This window comes from Suncus etruscus, chromosome 3 (assembly GCF_024139225.1).
Source record: "Suncus etruscus isolate mSunEtr1 chromosome 3, mSunEtr1.pri.cur, whole genome shotgun sequence".
Taxonomy (NCBI): Eukaryota; Metazoa; Chordata; class Mammalia; order Eulipotyphla; family Soricidae; genus Suncus; species Suncus etruscus.
Window position 1 is genome coordinate 13,341,987 of NC_064850.1, and position 19,126 is coordinate 13,361,112.

Sequence of the window (19,126 nt, forward strand, 5' to 3'; positions counted from 1 at the left end):
TCTGGGTTTAAGGCAGACTCCAAAGGAAAAAGAATGCTATGCTCCTGTAGGATTCCTTCCTACTCTGCAAGGCTAGGAGAACTTAAAAAAAAAAAATTTATGGTTTATAAGAAGGATAAATGCAAAATGATATCACTTAGATGTGGTATTTAGAATAACTGCATGAAGGAATGCAATAGTTTGTATTTTGTTTTTGTTTGTTTTTGGTCACACCTGGTGGTGCTCAGGAGTTATTCTTGGCTCTGTGCTCAGAAATTACTCTTGACAGGCTTGGGGATCAAATCTGGGTCTGTCACATGCAAGGTAAGTGCTCTACCTGCTGTGCTATCACTCCTGTCCCAGGAATACAATAGTTTAAATAGGGGTTGTCTAGAGCACTCTTGGCCCCGGAGTACAGAAAGCAGAAGGAAAGAAATACAGGAGAAGGAGAGAAAGATGTGAAATAACAGGAAACAGGGGTCAATGAATTCAGGTACATTGGTAGTGTTAAGGAAGGACAGAAGTAAATATCCAACCACAGTCAACAACACTGAAATCACGAGACCCAATTTTGAACAACCAAATTTAAAATTTTAGGTGTCTGTTATGATGGCAGGCTGGGTAAAGGGGAAGGATAGGATGGACTCCAGGAACACTGGCTGAAGGAGGGTGGTGGGACTGGTGTTCAAATATAGTATATCTAAAAGCCAATGATGAATAACTGTAAATCAGGGTGCTTTAAATGGAAAATTAAAAATATTTCACAGCTTAATTGGGAACTAATGTTTCTGTTGATATTCTGCCAACCTGATGTGACCATTACCTTATCTGATGACAGAAGTGATTAAGCTGGGATAATTAAAAGATTACCCAGAAAGAGACACAGCATGCATGTTTAGCCAAAAGTAGAGAAGACAGATTGTACATAGGACTTTGAATAAAGATTTCAAAAAGAATCTGCCATCTGGCATACAGTAGAAGTTAAGTAAATATCTGCTTTCTTATTTTAAAAGATGAAGAGGGGGGGAATCCAGTTAAGTTAGGAAGGATTCAGTAAGTAAATCGACTACTTTTCTACTTAGTGACAGACCACACAAGTAAACAACAGAGAAAAACAAATATTTGGTTGAAAGAGAGGTTTCAAATTGATGGCTCTAGAGTGGGGTCGGTGTATAGACTTGTTTTATATGTTTCATATGAAACATATTTTTTCTAGTTATTTTCTTCAAAAGAAAAGCCAACACTTGAGGCCCTCATAGCAACAACAAGCTGAGCTGAGCTGAGGCTCCCTTAAATTTAGATGGGATTTGGGCTCTCTTATTGGGCACAGGCCCCACCACTTCCTTCTAGTAAACTAGTAAACTAGGAGTAAACTCCTAGCCAAGGTCACTCATTTATGCTGCTTGAGTTGTTTCTCTTAGTAGCAAGCTTGACCTACTAAGAAATTTAAAAAATCAAAGAGAGAGAGAGAGAGAAAGAGAGAGAGAGAGAGAGAGAGAGAGAGAGAGAGAGAGAAAAGAAATTTTAAAAATCCAGGGTTCTAGTCTTAGCTTACCTACATACTTGTATATACTTTAATTAACATACCTCACCTCTCTGAAACTATAACCTATATATTCAAAAATTATACAAAATGATCTGGAAAAGCTCTATAATTGAAAGCCATCTATATGGCTTGAGATAGTTTAACAGGTTCAGCATATACAGGAGACCTGGGTTCAACTGTCATCACTATCCAGTACTATCCTCAGTACTACCCTGAGGAGTACTTCCCAAGTATCACTGGGACTAATTTCTGTAACCTGCTGGCTCCCTGCCCTTCCCCCCCCCCCACAAATTCACTGATGAAAATTATATCAGAGAAACACATGTATGCTCAGTCTAGTTCAGATTTGATTTCTTGAGTCCAGTTTCTTAAATGTTCGTTTTATCTTGAGGCTGATGAATTACCCAGTGAATGTAAAAGAATAAAGAAGTACAGACTCTCCACTTGTGTGACTAATCTCATTGCAATTAAAAGCCAGAAAACTGTCTTAGATAGATAGGTCACTGCTTGCTTTCCTTGACCACGTTCATTCCTATTAAGGAAATTCTCAGATTCCTCTCTGGGATGGTCATGCAGCCTATGACTTAATGAAGAGTTCCAGAGCATAGAGACCGGCTGTGGGTGTTCTTAAAACACGCAAGAACAAAGTCAAATGTAAAGGCCAATACAAGAAAGGGTAGGCTTAGGCATTTAAAGCGGTGAAAAGCTCTAGTCTGAACTAGTTTTAAAAAAAAGTGTGTGTGTGTGTGTGTGTGTGTGTGTGTGTGTGTGTGTTAGGCATTTAAAGCGGTGAAAAGCTCTAGTCTGAACTAGTTTTAAAAAAAAGTGTGTGTGTGTGTGTGTGTGTGTGTGTACTGCAGATCATATTGTAAACCATGGCAGCTGTTGCTTTAACCTAAGATTGGAAAAGTGTGTGTGTGTGTGTGTGTGTGTGTGTCCATCCTGCAGATCATATTGTAAACCATGGCAGCTGTTGCTTTAACCTAAGATTGGAAGGTCAACAAAGCCTAAAATCAGCTTTGAGAGACAAGTTCCATAGAATAAGAGATATGTTTTGTCTCTAGTGCAACATTAAAAGAACTCTAAATTTAGTTTTATCCTCTGAAAGTCCTCAAAGCTTGAACAATAAAGAAATGGTACTTATCAATTTTGAATTATAGCTAGAGAAAATTAGACCCAGAAAGCTAGAAACCGCATATTGACCAAATTATTTAAGATTTACTTCAACATATATTTTTGCTAGATACCAGACTTTGGAGACATTAATGAATTATTTATACTTTCTAGATCCTAAGGAGTGAACTAATAAAAGAGTCAAATCCTTCCTCTTCCTTAGTTTATAGGCTTCCCAAAATAGGAATAGACTAAAGACTTTAATTTTGAAACTAATCCAAGGTAAGATTCAGTGAATTTTGCATTCTCCTTATACAAAGAAAACCACTTATCTCAACCAAAAAGAAATTTAGTGTGCTAAACTAATACAGTACTCTTGAACTCCTCCTATAAGTCATAAATAAAACAAATTCCACATTCATTACAAATAACCCCAAAGTAAAAAAAAAATTATACTTTTTAAGTGTACATATCAGATCCATGACAAAATACCTTGGATGACTCTGCTGTGGCAATATATGCTACTGTCATGGGCAAAATTAGCATTATAATCTTATTAATTACAAAGGATCTACGGCCAGTGTCGTGGGTTTTATTTATTTTTTAAACAGAAGCAATTTTCTCTCCAGGAGACATCTGGCAACAAGAAACTCTGTGGCTATCTGGGGGATATCTAGGGAAGATATTAGTGGATCTGGCTAGATGACATCAAGGATAATGCTTAACAACACACAAGGGAGAGAACAGCCCTACATTCAAAAAACAAACAAATGTTTTTTAAAATCAAAATCCCAACAGTGATGTTGAGAAATCATGGTCAAGGTGTTGTATACATGGGCTAGCAGTCCTTGCCTAGTATTTTGATGGCTTCGTGCAGCCAAATTTTGACTGCTAAACCAGAAAAGTAAAAGAACCTGCAACATCCTTTCTCTTGCATCATTTAACTCTGCATTTCAGGCAATAGAGCCCAATAAGCTATTACAATTAGTACCTGGCTTTTAATAGTCAATAGAACGAGGACTGTAAATATAGGAGGTTGAAGGAAAACAGAAAAATCAACACAATCAAGGAAGTAGAGAAAGAAGAAAAGAGAGAGGATGGGATGGGCTTGGTTGCTATTTCCAAGCTAAATGAAAGAGTCACTAATTTAAGTTAAAGTGAATCTGATCATTTCTAGAAACCACATCCAAGAAACAAATTGCCTGGATAAAATGAATTACTTAGCCACCATGACTGCTTCAAAGAGTCATCACTTACATAACTGAGGCCACCTAGTGGTTTTCAATACGGATCACAGCTCATAGGCCTAGGTTTCCAATTTAAATAAAAATTCTAAATTTGGGGCCAGAGCAGTGGCACAAGTGGTAGGACATTTGCCTTGCACGTGCTAACCTAGGACGGACCGCAGTTTGATCCCCTGGCATCCCATATGGTCCCCCAAGCCAGGAGTAACCCCTGAGCATCAATGGTGTGGCCCCAAAACAAAACAAAAATCTAAATTTGGAGCTTGAGAGATAGTACAGCAGGTAGGGCACTTAGTGCAGTGGGTAGGTACTTGTCTTGTATGCAGCTGACCTGTGTTTGATCCCTGGCATCCCATATGGTCCTCTGAACCTACCAAGTGTAATTCCTGAGTGCAGAGCCTGGAGTGGTAACCCTTGAGCATCACCAGATATGCTCTTCACTCCCCATCCCCCCCAAACCCCCAACAAAATCTAAAGTTTGTTCTAGACTCTACTCAAAAAAGAAATCAATTTTTTAAATTTTAGTTAACACTGAATTCAACAAACACCTGCTTTTCTATTATATATACTAATCATTTAGCTCTGACAAGAGCCTCCAGTCCAAGGAGAAAGATCTTTCTCCCTTGATAAAGCAGGAACTTGAAGAACTACTTATTTTATGCCCCATCCCCAAAACTAACTCTAAAGAGGTGAAGTATAGCATGAAAGAATGAGATGTCAGAATCTGACATAGCTGACAGACTCAAAGAGAATACCACACATTAATAAGGGACCATGTCTTTGTCCCATCTAAATGTGCAGAAGCAATAAAACTATTCAAGAAAAATAATTACATTTATTTATCTGATCATGGTTTACATCTGTAAAAATAAAGACTCATCTTAATTACGTAGATCAATCCAACCAGTCCAATTCACAGACCCCTACTTCAGAATTTGTAAGGCCAAGAAAGGCAGGTGCAAGAATGATAAAAATGTGTTTAAATTCCCAGGGTAGTTTTTTTTGGGGGGAAGGGGGGCAGGGTTCAGGGTTTATTCCTGACCCTATACTTTGGGATCATTCCTGGTAGGAGTTGGGGAAACCATAGAGGGCGCAGGGGATTGAACCTGCATCGGACATATACAAGGCAAGAAGTCTACCAGTCTACCCACTGTACTATCATTCTGACCCCAAACTGCCATTTTTTAAAAATTGTTGATACTAGTATCTCAATTTCCAGGGCAACTATGAAATAGCTATGACTTATAGCTCACGTTATTTATCCTAGTTGGAATGCTGGCAAGAAAAAGAGTCAGCATCTAACTTACTCTCAAAGACTTGTTTAGCATTTTGTCCAAGAAAAAGATGTGATTCCCAAGACCATTCAGGATATACGTCTTTTGGATGACATTTAAAGATTTTTCACTCATTGTTTCACCGGCAGATTAATTTTTCATTAAAAGTTTCCTTTCCTTTAGCATGATAAGATTTTAAATCTTAAAATCCATTTACAGGGGCCGGAGAGATAGCATGGAGGTAAAGTGTTTGCCTTTCACGCAGAAGGTCATCGGTTCGAATCCCGTCGTCCCATATGGTCCCTCGTGCCTGCCAGGAGCAATTTCTGAGCATGGAGCCAGGAGTAACCCCTGAGCACTGCCGGGTGTGACCCAAAAACCACACACACACACACACAAAAATCCATTTACAGTATACAAGCCCATCAGTTTAGAACTATTCTATGGCCTGTATTATGATGTGTGCCACACATCAACCAGCCCAGCTCTAATAACACAACTTACTGTGAAGTCAGAACATCCTCTGACAGTTTCAACTTAACTGTTTATTTCTACCTGAGCTGATGCCAATGAGGAAAAACAGCTCGTGCAAGTAGAGGAAGAGCAGTTACAAGAAAAGCGTGAGTATGAGATGCAGGGAGCAAAGAGCACTTACCTGGTCACGATCTCCTGCAAAACAGCAACTTTTCATAGTGCAAGAGTTGAAGTAACCCTGATTGTCAAACTGGAACACAGGCAGGCGGGAGTGAATGTCATAGAGCACAGGGGGTAAGCGACGCCTCAGAGCCAGGAGCTGAGTCCCGTTGCTGTTGAATCGCACACTCATTGCACTTTGGAGGGACAGGTTGCCGCCATAGCGCAGGAGAGAACTGGAGGGCATAAAGCACAGCATCAACATAAGACAGGGCACAAGAGAATCTGCAAAACATACTACATTCATTTCTTTTTGGTTTTTGGGCCACACCCGTTTGATGCTCAGGGGTTACACCTGGCTATGCGCTCAGAAATCGCCCCTGGCTTGGGGGGACCATAAGGGATGTCGGGGATCGAACCTAAGTTGGCCACAAGGAAGGAAAGAGCCCCTACACACTTGTACTATGTCTCCAGTCCCCAAATAGTTACTTGACTTATATTACCATTTTTAGGAGAATGGGAAACCTGGCAATGCTTGGGGATCATACGCAGTACTGAGATCTGAACTATTGCCACGACTATGACCCCTGTACTATCTCTCCAGCACCAGTTCTCTCATTTTCAACCTCCAAAGTTACTAGTAAATTTATAGAAAAATGGTAGGTAACAGAAGTATCTTGAAAGAAGAGACATGATAAATCATTTCAAATATATGAGCAAACTATAGATGAAGGAGACATTGCTCAAGGCCAGGGAGAGTAAAAATGAAAAAGAAAAAAAAAAACCGTGGCAGATGAATAGATACTCTTATCTGATTAATCATGGATGGTAATTCAGGGATATATTTATATTTTGATTTAGTGATACAAAAACCATCAACAAAATAAATAAATGAAGTCTTATCCTGTGGATATTTTCAATAAATATCACTTTATTATTACTAAAGCATTTTTTGGAGGGATACTTAACCCCGTAACTGGTGCTGAGGAGAGTTCAATGTGAGGCTCAATGTGAGAGTTCAATGTGAGGGATATAGAGCTGCTTGAACTCTGCAGCTCAGGATGATCTGCAAAGCTTGGGGGCCTCCTGTGCTGCATCTGGCAATGCTTGGGTGAACATGAGGTGCTGGCAATGAAACTACATTAGGCCTTATGAAAGCAGGTGCCTCAACCCCTGGTGCTATTTCTCCAATCTTAAGCATCTATTTTTAATTTTTTTTATCTGTTCAGAGAATTTTTATATTCCATATGTCATGAAAAGTAAAAATAAACAAATCATTTAAAGATCCAATGCTTCAAATTAAATGCATTTGACTGACCCACAAACTATGTCCTCCATTCTTCTGTATCTAATTTTCATAACTTAAAAAAAGTCGGGCCCGGAGAGATAGCAGAGTGATGTTTGCCTTGCAAGCAGCCGATCCAGAACCTAAGGTGGTTGGTTCGAATCCCGGTGTCCCATAGGGTCCCCCGTGCCTGCTAGGAGCTATTTCTAGGCAGACAGCCAGGAATAACCCCTGAGCACCGCCGGGTGTGGCCCAAAAACCAAAAAAAAAAAAAAAAAGTCACATGGACTAGTTCTACATAATTTCTTTTGATAACTAAGGAGATACTTTCAATATTTATAATGAAGTAAATGGGATTAAACACGACAAACAGAACAAAATAACAAAGGGATATCCAGTGAGTGAGTGCAATGTGTTAGGATGAATATTTGGTACACAAGAAGCCCTGGTTCGATTCCCAACACTGCATGAAACTTCATGATACTTCAGAGCAGTGTCAATAGTGACCACTGAGCTAGCAATAGTTCCTGAGCAATGCAGGGTGTGGCACCAGTCCCCTCTCCAACCTCTCACTCGTTTCTTGCACCCACACAAAAAACAACAAAGAGAATCTATTTGCTTGTGTCCTCATGTTTGACTTTTCTAGAGCTCAAAATCTTTGTGTGTTTTTTTGGGGGGATGAAAGGGATCTGGGCCATACTCAGAGGCACTTGGATTACTCCTAGCTCTGAGCTCAAAAATCACTCCTGCAGGCTTGGGGAATCAAATGGAATGCCAGGGATTGAACTGAGCTGGCTGCATGTTAGGCAGATATCCTACCCGCTATGCTATGGCTCTGACCCCAAGTCTTTGGTTACGGGGCCGGCGAGGTGGTGCTAGAGGTAAGGTATCTTGTCTGCCTTGCAAGTGCTAGCCAAGGAAGGACCGCGGTTCAATCCCCCAGCGTCCCATATGGTCACCCCTCCAAGCCAGGGGCAATTTCTGAGCGCTTAGCCAGGAGTAGCCCCTGAGCATCAAACGGGTGTGGCCCGAAAACCCCCCCAAAAAAAAAAGTCTTTGGTTACTTAGATACTGAAGTACAACGGAGGGATGAAAGCTTACAATATATAACATAACTTTACTTTCTTTCGTTCCCGGAGCACTGAGTTACTGGCAGCAAAGTGAGATTACGTAAATGCACTGAGGGTGTTGCAGAAATGAGGGTCCCGTCAGAACCAACTCATTCTTCCTATCAAGACACTGTTGTCATGAAAAGGAAATGAGCCTGGTAATTGTGTAAGTTTGTAAATTCTAGGGAATCCAAAGTTGGAAAAAACCTCAAGATTAAATTAATTCTAAATTATGGGGCAGAGAGAAAGCATGGAGGTAAGGCATTTGCCTTGCATGCAGAAGGATGTTTCGAATCCTGGCATTCCATATGGTTCCCTGAGCCTGCTAGGAGCGATTCCTGAGCATAGAGCCAGGAGTAACCTCTGAGCGCTGCTGGGTGTGACCCAAAAACCAAAAAAAAAAAAAAATAAATCTAAATTAAAGACTCGGTGATTTACCTGAAACATTTAAAAAGTAGTTATAAAACCATTTTGCCTACTGAAAGTCTTATGAACTACATGCTTGAGAAACTTAATATTGAATGAAGATTACATGTTTCCTTTTTGGGCAAGTATTAAAGAAGATGTAGTGAACAAACAAACAAAAAGCTATCCTGGAGGATATCCCTGAAAGTACAACACAAAAGCAGTTGCCAGTCTGGCTAGGTCATAAAAAAAAGTCCCACTAGCCATAATTGTTCCCGTGTCCCAAAGAAGTGTTCTCACCAGCGAGGAAGGAACACTCTGCTCTGATAGTTCAGAGGTGTGAAAACAAGACTTGAAGAAAGCACACTGGAATCCTTTTATGATTACAATGAAAGAAAGAAGTTAGAAAAAACAGGCCCTAAAACACCAAACTTCAAGGAGCCTGGTAGTCCCTCCCAGTAATAATCCCTGCAGAATTTTCTAATAAAGGACCTAAACACAGGCTCCACTCACTCACACAGAGCGAATGAATGATGGGGCTGTTAGGACCAGGGCATTTCCTTTACAGGGTGGCCCTAGCTGCCACAGGCATGTTGTGTTATCGAAACACTGGACTCAAAAACAATGAGAGGCTTTCAATCCAACATCAGCATGGAGTGTGCAAATAAACTAGCATCTGTAGGACTGAAGAGGAGTGAGGGGTGGAAACAAGACTCAACAAAAAAGAACTTGGCTGGCCCCACCAGCCACAGCAACAGGGGTTTGCATCAGCTCTGGCAGCTCTGTTGGCAAAGCTAAGGCCTCTGGCAAATGTCCTTCCCATCTGTTAGCAGGAGTCCTCTGCTGATTCAATTCTCATTAGATGAGGTCTGCCTGCAGGATTCTGCTCAGAGCAGGCATCTGGGCCGATCCTGTCCATATCCAAACTCTATAACCTACTGTTTACAAGCTGGCCACACTATAGAGGAGTCTGTGGGCTCCATGAGAATGACTAATTTTTCTCTTGACTATGTTATATGACAGAAACTCCTTCCGGGGCCGGAGAGTTAGCATGGAGGTAAGGCATTTGCCCTTCATGCAAGAGGTCATCGGTTCGAATCCCGTCGCCCCATATGGTCCCCCCGTGCCTGCCAGGAGCAGTTTCTGAGCCTGGAGCCAGGAATAATCCCTGAGCACTGCCGGGTGTGACCCAAAAACCACAAAAAAAAAAAAAAAAAAAAAAAAAAAAAAAAAAAGAAACTCCTTCCAATCTTTCATACTCAAAGAGTACAGAGAAATCCTATTCCTACAGACTTTAAAGGTGCTGTCCAAGGGGCAGCAGCTATTCAAACAGAATATTTAAAAGTTTGAGTGCAAAATCCATTTCCTTCCAGAGGATGGAATGACACCAGAAATCCAGAAAGTTAGCTGCTCTGAAATTTCTCAGCAAAGATACTTCAGCTAATCACTCCAAATAAAATGGTAAGGATGATTTAGTTTATCAAGAAAAATACAAATAGGTCTGGAGAGATAGCACTGAGGATAGGGGGACTTGCTTTTTTATGTGGTCAATGGTCCCCTTAGCCCACCAGGAGTGATTTCAGAGAACAGAGACAGGAGTAAGCCCAGAGCACTGCTGGTTGTGGCCGCAAAACAAAACAAAACAAAACAATTCAGAAGCAACTTGTCCCCAAAGTCAAGATAAAAAGATAATGTCAGCGATATCTGTGGTTTACAGTTTCATGTTTAATATGCATGAGAAATCATCTGGGACTTTGCGCTCCAGGGAGTCCATTGAGCTACCTCCCCAGGCCCAAAGAACATTTTTGGCCAAGATAAGGCCTTTACACAAAAGAAAAACAGGGTGAGGCTGTTATCCAAGGAAAGAAGCTGGCTATTTTATGCCCAGCAAAGAACAGTATATTGATAAAGGTGGCAACATCTACAAGAACCTAGACTTCCAAAAGTCTTTGAGTAATTTTTCTGGCGGTGCAAACAAGATTTCCTAAAGCCTACTGTCATGTCTTCTTAGTTTCTATGTAAAAGTTCCCTCAGACCTAGGAAATACTTGGATTCAAAGCATGGATAATATAGCTGGAATCTCATACTGAGAGTGAAATCTAGATCCCATAGGTGGGGGAAAAGATCTTTCCCTTCCAGTTTCTTTATAGGTGACCTAACAATAAGGAACCATTATGTACTTTCTATAGCATAATTGAGATTATAAGTTTCCATGGGCATTAGAATTGGGTTAAAAGTGAACCAGTTCAGAGAGTCACCCACACCAGTGACATTCAAAGGTGTTAAAAATCCCAGTAATTGGGGCCGGGCGGTGGCGCTAAAGGTAAGGTGCCTGCCTTGCCTGCGCTAACCTTGGACGGACCTCGGTTCGATCCACCGGTGTCCCATATGGTCCCCCAAGCCAGGAGCAACTTCTGAGCACATAGCCAGGAGTAACCCCTGAGCATTCCCGGGTGTGGCCCAAAAACCAAAAAAAAAAAAAAAAAAAAAAAAAAAAAATCCCAGTAATTACTCATTTTTTTTAAGGTGGGGGAGGCTAGTTGTGTTATATCTAGCAGTACTTGGGGCTTCTCCTGGCTTCTTTACTCAGGGGGTCTCTCCACGTGGTCAAGAAACTACATGTAATGTTGAGGACTGAACCAGGGTCAGCCCCATGCGAGGCAATCATCTAACTTCTATACTAACTCTCAGGCCCACTTAATTGTTTGTGTGAGTTGGGAGAAGAACGATCTGGATTTTCTTTTTCTATATTTTTCTTCCTGGTATAATCTGTAGTACTTACACTGATATTTCTCTAGAAGAAGCTCCAGAGAACTGTTGGGACACTCAGCCTGAAAGAGATACTATTTGATCTGGGAACAAACTTCCTTTCCTCAGAATATGATTCACTGGAGGACTCTATGCTTTGAACTGTAGACATTGTTTAGGCATAAGTCTAAGTGGTTCATGGTAAAATGCCCTTCCCTTTTGGAATGACCAGAAATTTAATTTAATAAAGTCAGGTCTAGAACTAACATGAGGACACTGGTGGAGGGGTTTTGGGTACTTGATGGTGATAAGGTGCAGTAACTGTGTAGATCAAAACGATAAAGGTTAACAATCAAGTTACTTAAAATATGCTTATTTATTTTAGGTAGCATAGTGTTAACCTTTATGGTTTTCATGTACAGTTACTGCAGGAGCCAACTGTGGCCTCTGAGCTGTGGCCACATCGTACTGCTGGATATAGCTGTCCTTAAACAATAATGCATGCTTTGCAGCAGGAACCCTAGGTTCAATCCCCAGCATTGTTTTTATGGTCCCCAGGGCACCATTGGGAACCATCTCCAAGCACTGAGCCAAAAGTAGCCCTAAGCATTATAAGATTTTGGCCCCAAGTCTTCCAACCCTAGAGACGGTTTAACACTTGACTATTCTCAGGGCTTACTCTTAGCTCTGTACTCAGGAATCACTTCTGGCCACTCAGGGGACCATCTGGGGTGTTAAGAGATAAAACCCAGGTCAGTCACATGCAAGAGACCCTACCTTTCATACTATCTCTCCAGCCAACCAAGAGATTTTTAGATAACCAAAAGGCATATGCGATACTTATATGAAGCACACAGGTAACTGCCATTTCAACTCTTCTGATCTTTTCCTTGAACACAAACATGTCCCAAGAGATCTAGAACAAGATTTCCTAAACTTTACTCGTGAACTCTTTCTACCTGAGTATAGGTATAGAAAATAGGTGTGCAGGGACTGGGAAGGTAGCACAAGGGTTAATGCCAGCACTTGGCTCAGTCCCTAGCACTTCAAGGTCTTTGTATTGAACTGCTGAGATTCACTAAGAGCGGGAGCGCGCACGCGTACGCACACACGCACATGCACACACACTCTCTCTCTGACTAAAAAGTCATAAGGTGAGGCTGGAGAGATAGTACAGTGAGTAGGGTGTCTGCCTTGCATACAGTTGACTTGGATTTAATTCCCGGCATTCCATATGGTGCCCTAGGATTTACCACTAGGAGTAAATCCTGAATTCAGAGCTAGGAGTAACCCGAGTATAGTCGGGTGTGACTTAAAAACAAACAAACAAACAAACAAAAACCATAAGAAAATTTATTTTATTAATGAGAGATTGTTGGGGGCCACAACCTAGAGGTTAAAGAGCTATTTCTGGCTCTGTGCTTGAGAGGAAATCTCTTTTTATATTAGAGGATCATATGTGGTGCTGGTGATATGAAAAAGGGTTGAATGCATGCAATGCATTACCTTCTGTATTATCTCCCCAGCTGGCCCAGGAAAATTATTCTAAAACAAACATTTAAAAAGCTAGCCAGAGAGTCAGGATAGGGGCTTTAAGTGAGGCCACAGCTGCCTCAAATCTCTGGCACCACAGATGGTCTCCTTCAGCAGACCAGGAGTGCCCCATGAGAACGGAACTTGAGCCTAAACCACATCTCCCTAGGTAAAAAGTTACCACACAAAATGTGCTTTGTGACAGCTAGAAGCTAGAGTCCAAGATTTTGCTTTTGATCCAAAGTTCCCCAAAACTGCATAAAACAAACCACGACCTGCAATGGCCAGGACATGACAGATTTGTTCTAGGATACACATGGCTTTTCCATAGAAAGAGTGAGTCAACATTTATTCATCTTAACTCTTCAGAGGCATAATCTATTCATTACTCCCAACCTGGCAGAAAAGAGGAGTTCATAACCAGCTATTCATTTTCATGTTAAAACTATTCCAAGGTCCCTGAGCATCAACAGGAGTCATCCTTCCGGCCCCCACAGCACTTAGCCAGGACAATCCTGAGCATGGCCAAACAAACAAACAAAACAAAACAAAACAAAACAAAACAAAACCTCACAAAAACAAGAACAAAAATCAGAACACAAATTTCTAGCCCAACCTCTGACAGATATTATCTACTCTGACCTCACAGTGTATAAGACCGGGAAGAGCCTTATGAACAGTGCTGGAAAGAAGGGAGACAGAGGCGGTAGTTGCTACAGCAATTGCTATAGAGCAGAAAGTGAAAGGGGGGAGAAATGCAGGTAAACCAGCAATCCCTGGGATCAGAAGAATAAAAGGTGAAGCTGACAAGACCACAAAGTTAGAAGGATGCTAATGAGGAAAGAAGCAAAGTCTGAGGAAAATGTTAAATAGAAGATCTTGAAACAAAAATCACAATTTGATCCTTTCTAATAAAACTCAGAAATAAGTGAAAAGAAGAGAACACAAAGGACTGGGTACAGAGGTCAAACTTTTAGGTTATAGGAAGTCTCCCTCTTTCAGAAAGGAGTCACTTTGAGAACGTGTCCAAAATGGTACCTTTAATTGATATGTAAATCTTATAAGATTTATTTATAATAAGACTTATAAGTCTTATAATAAAGAGCTTCAGGCATTGTGATTCCCTAAGCAGTATTATTATTTTTTTTTTTAGTGTTACAAAAAAAATTTTTTTATTTAAATACCTTGATTACATACATGATTGTGTTTGGGTTTCAGTCATGTAAAGAACACCCCCCATCACCAGTGCAACATTCCCATCACCAATGTCCCAAGTTTCCCTCCTCCCCACCCGACCCCCGTCTGTACTCTAAACAGGCTCTCCATTTAGCAGTATTATTTTACTGCATCCCAGTAAACACATTTAGCATAAATTCACGAAAAAAATACTGCATACAATACACTACTCCTATTTATTATTATTATTATTATTTTTTTGGCTTTTGGGCCACATCTGGTGACGCTCAGGGGTTACTTCTAGCTATGCACTCAGAAATCGCTCCTGGCTCGGGGACTATATGGGACACTGGGGATCTAACCTCGGTCCGTCCTAGGTCAGCACGTGAAGGCAAGCTTGCCCCTACTTCTATTATTTTTAATTAAATATTTGTAAACATCTAAATTTATTTTATGACGCATTGAATACTAACAGAACTTGCTTCCTTGTCTCTGTGCTTACATTCTTGATCCTTGCTTCACTTTCTCCTGAATAAGTTAGTCAGAGGACGCTGATGAGTCAGATCACACTGCTGTGTTGCTGAAAGTCCTCCACTATAGACTCCCCTTTCAACCAGAATGAGAGCCAATCCCCCTCAATGCCAGAGGGCCAATACCCGCTTCCTCATCTGTATCCCCACATCTTAGCACACTAGCTACTCTAACCACATGATGCCTCTGATTGTTCCTAACTTTATTAGACATGTTTCTACTTCAGGGGCTTTGGCTTGCATTGCCTGCAGCTCAGAAGGCTGTCTCAGAGATATGAGCATAGTTAATTCACCAACCTATGCTCCTTAAAGACGCCTATTAGATTCCTGACACCCCAGCCATTCCCAAGCCCCACCAGGAGATGACCCCTGAGCACAGAGCCAAGAGTAAGCCCTAAGCACAGCTGAGTGTGGCCCCAAAACTAAACAAACTAACAAACATAATGTTATTTAAACTAAAAAAAAAAAAAAAAAAGATAAATAGAGGCCAGAGCGATAGCACAGTGGTAGGGTATCTACCTTGCACACGGTCAATCCAGGATGGACTCCAGTTCAATCCCTGGCATCCCATAAGGTCCCCCGACCCTACCAGGGGCAATCTCTAAGTGCAGAGCCAGGAGTAACTTAAATGCCACCAGCTGTAACCACCCCCCCAAAAAAAAGATAAATAATGTAAAAAAAAAAATACCAGAATTATCTTTTGAAAAAGATAGCACAGTGGGTGCCAAGTAAGGACATTATCTTGCATGCAGTTGACCAGGTTCTATTGCCTGGTACCACGTATGACCCCGTGATGTTGATGACGACGACAACAACAACAACAATAATAAAATAGGGGCCAAACAACAACAACAATAATAATAAAATAGGGGCCAGAGAGACAGCACAGTGGTAGAACATTTGCCTTGCATGCGGCCAACCCAGGACTGACAGTGGTTCGACTCCTGGCATCCCATATGGTCCCCCCCAGCCTGTCAGGAGCAATTTCTCAGTGCAGTCAGGAGTAACTCCTGAGCACCGGCGGGTGTAACCCAAAAACCAAAACCAAAAAAAAAAAAAAAAAGATAATAATAATAACAACTACTATTATTAAGATTAGAGATGAGGATTAAATGAAATGTGATTATACAGGGATAATTATTTAACTGGGTAGGATTCATTTTACTACTCCATTTTCATATGTGTGAAATTATTTGATAACTATAAGTTTATTAAAAATGTTTTGTTGGGCCCGGAGAGATAGCATAGCGGTGTTTGCCTTGCAAGCAGCTGATCCAGGACCAAAGGTGGTTGGTTCGAGTGTCCCATATGGTCCCCCGTGCCTGCCAGGAGCTATTTCTGAGCAGACAGCCAGGAGTAATCCCTGAGCACTGCCGGGTGTGACCCAAAAACCAAAAAAAAAAAAAAAAAAAAAAAGTTTTGTTTTTAAAATAAGAAAGTCCAGTTTACTATACTTTCATATCACAGTTATATCATATCATACTTATATTTTCATATCAACCCTTCCTGAATAGTCAGGCTGGGGAGTAATAAAAGAAGGATATGAAACGCAAAGCTCCCAGAACTGCCGTCCACTCAGCAGGCATTTTCCAGATACTCTGGTTTAAAACTAAGCCTCTTGTTTTAAAAGGCGCATTTGTGCTTGATGAGAAAAATAGTCTGTAAAGCAAACAGATTCTGTATCTGCAGCAAATTCCAACAGGATTGCTGACTAACCAGAACCAATGTTACGAAATCACTGACAGTATCTGTTTTAAAATGGCAAATTCCCACGTCTCACCCCAGATCAATGATTCAACTATAGGGCAGAACACTTGAACAAAACTCTAAGGAATGCGCCGCGGCCTCTCACTTCTCCCACCAAACACAGACACTCTTTTGAGAATCCCAGTAGCATGTAGGGAACCAGGGTCAAGGTATCCTCCAGCGACTCAAATTGACTCTAGAGCTCCATCTTGTGGCCCCACACCAACACTGCCAAAAATCCACAGCTCCTGCATTGACAGGCAAGTTTAACAGGAATCTTTACAACTTTCTCTAAAGATTTGTTCCTTAGAGGAATAAATGTTAAGCCATGCCATAGCACCCACGGTATAAACAAGCCCAGAAAAAGATTTAGAAAAACTTTGAAAACGACAATTTGGTGTTGAGTCTAACACTACTTAATGTTCAATATTTTCTAAGAATTCATACTATTCTAAGCACTGTTAGGCACTATAAATTATTTATCTATTGATTTTGGGGGCCACACTTGGTGGTGCTCAGCTGCCACTCATGGCATGCTTCAGGGGTCCATAAGGGTGTCAGAAATTAAAACTGGGTTTGCAGCATGCAAAGCAAGTATCCCACTGTATTCTCTCTTCAGCCCCAACTGTCTCCTTTCTTTGAAGCAATTCCTGGGCACTAGAAAGGAAATCAAAGCCTAGGCACTATAAATTAAAGATGAATAAACATGATTCAGTCTTCGAAAGTACACAGAAAGGGATACAGATCTAGTACAGGGGTTAAGGTGTCTGTCTTGCATGACTAACACTGTTCTGCACCCCAAGAAAAAAAAATCCACAGAAAAGCGATGAAGTAGTACAGATGACGGCAAGTGTGTGTCTCTTCCTTTGTCCCCCCAGGTCAAGACTGGCAGTACTCAAGGGTTACTCCAGGCTCTGCATTCAGGAATCACTTCTGGAAATGCTTGGGGGACCATATGGAATGCCAGGGATCAAATCTGGATTGGTCTCATGCTAGGCAAGAGCCTTATCCACTGTACTACCTCTTTAGTCCCAAGTGTCTCCTTTCTGAGAAGCAAATCCTAAGCACTAGAAAAAATACCAAAGACCTATCTATACCATACCATATACCAAATACCATATCTAGCTAGAGATAAGAGTTATCTTCACAAAAACAACTGACAATGGCAAGAGCTTTAACTGAGACATGCACCATGAATGTCACAGACCACATATTCTTCCTACAGAAGGGAAAGTCTCTGGGCCAAAACTGTTCAGAGCTAAGGATACAGCGGGTAAAGGGAAGAAAGATTTTAGAGTCTGTAACAGGAAGATTTAGCAAGGACGTCTTATCTGGTGGGCTTAACTTTGAACTTTGTAGGGTAAGTAGGACTTGAACAAATCAAGGGGAAAAGGAGAAATTCTCCTCGCTGTATGCATGTTGTTTTGGGCATTTTGGGTTTGGAGCCACATCCACGGTGCTCAGGAAACAATATGTGGTGCCAGGGATTCAAACCAGGGTGAGTCATATGTAAGGAAGGATCTTACCTCCTGTACTATCTCAGTCTCCATGTGTTAGTATGTGGTGGGAGAATACAGGAGAGAAAGATGATATAAGTGAAGGGGCAACTGCTTGCTTGAGTTTTATTTTATCCAGTAAAGTAGGTCAGACATTTATTTCCAATAATACTTTCTGGAAGCATCCTACATTGTGTTTTTGGGAACATGATATGGCTATTAACAAAGATAGTGAAAGCCTTTAAAACTCCGAGTGGGAGGAGGGTAAAAATGGTTTGAAGGTGCGGTGAAAGCAGCTAGCAAGAGGCCAGAAAAGTCAGCATCTTATGAAAAGGGTGATACAGGTCAGAAATAGAACAGGGGCATTGAGAATAAAAAACAATGCTAGATACTAACACAGGACGCTAGATACTAAAGCAGGATGGTTATGGCAAAGAGAGAGGAGAGTCGAGAAGAATTTGGACTTCAGCCAAGATGATAAAAGTTGATGGTGTTGTTAATAAAATCAAAGGTTCAAAAGGCTTACAGTCTGGGAAGGGCACTTCTTTTTTTTTTTTTTTTTTTTTTTTTTTGGTTTTTGGGCCACACCCGGTAACGCTCAGGGGTTACTCCTGGCTATGCGCTCAGAAGTCGCTCCTGGCTTGGGGGACCATATGGGACGCCGGGGGATCGAACCGCGGTCCGTCCAAGGCTAGCGCAGGCAAGGCAGGCACCTTACCTCTTTGCGCCACCGCCCGGCCCCGGAAGGGCACTTCTTATTACAAATCCAGTGGATAGAATTTGCCCAAGCAGTATGTATTTATATAAAGTAAAAAAAAGGAAATAGGAGAGAGAGAAAGAAAAGGTGGCCAGGCCAGAGAAAATAGCACAGCGGGGCCCAGAAAGATAGCACAGCGGCATTTGCCTTGCAAGCAGCCAATCCAGGACCAAAGGTGGTTGGTTCGAATCCTGGTGTCCCATATGGTCCCCTGTGCCTGCCAGGAGCTATTTCTGAGCAGCCAGCCAGGAGTAACCCCTGAGCACTGCTGGGTGTGGCCCAAACCCCCCCCCCCCGCCCAAAAAAAAGAAAATAGCACAGCAGTAGTGTGTTTGCCTTGCACGCAGCTGATCCAGAATGAATGGTGGTTTGAATCCCAGCATTCCATATGGTCCACAGTGTCTGCCAGGGGTGATTTTTGAATGCAGAGCCAGAGTAACCCCTGAGAGCCGACTGGTGTGACTCAAAAATTAAAAAAAAAAGGGGGGGCCAGAGAGATAGTATGGAGGTAGGGTGTTTGCCTTGCATGCAGAAGGACGGTGGTTCGAATCC

At 41.5% G+C, this 19,126-nt stretch overlaps 1 protein-coding gene across 1 annotated transcript in view; it reads right to left on the minus strand.

Annotated features, from left to right (window-relative positions):
* DCAF5 (DDB1 and CUL4 associated factor 5) overlaps nucleotides 1-19,126 on the minus strand; it is a 118,091-nt gene that overhangs the window by 44,036 nt on the left and 54,929 nt on the right. The window contains exon 6 of the mRNA XM_049770327.1: nucleotides 5,812-6,025. Coding sequence (XP_049626284.1) covers nucleotides 5,812-6,025 — 214 coding nt within the window. The remainder of the gene's footprint in view (nucleotides 1-5,811; nucleotides 6,026-19,126) is intronic.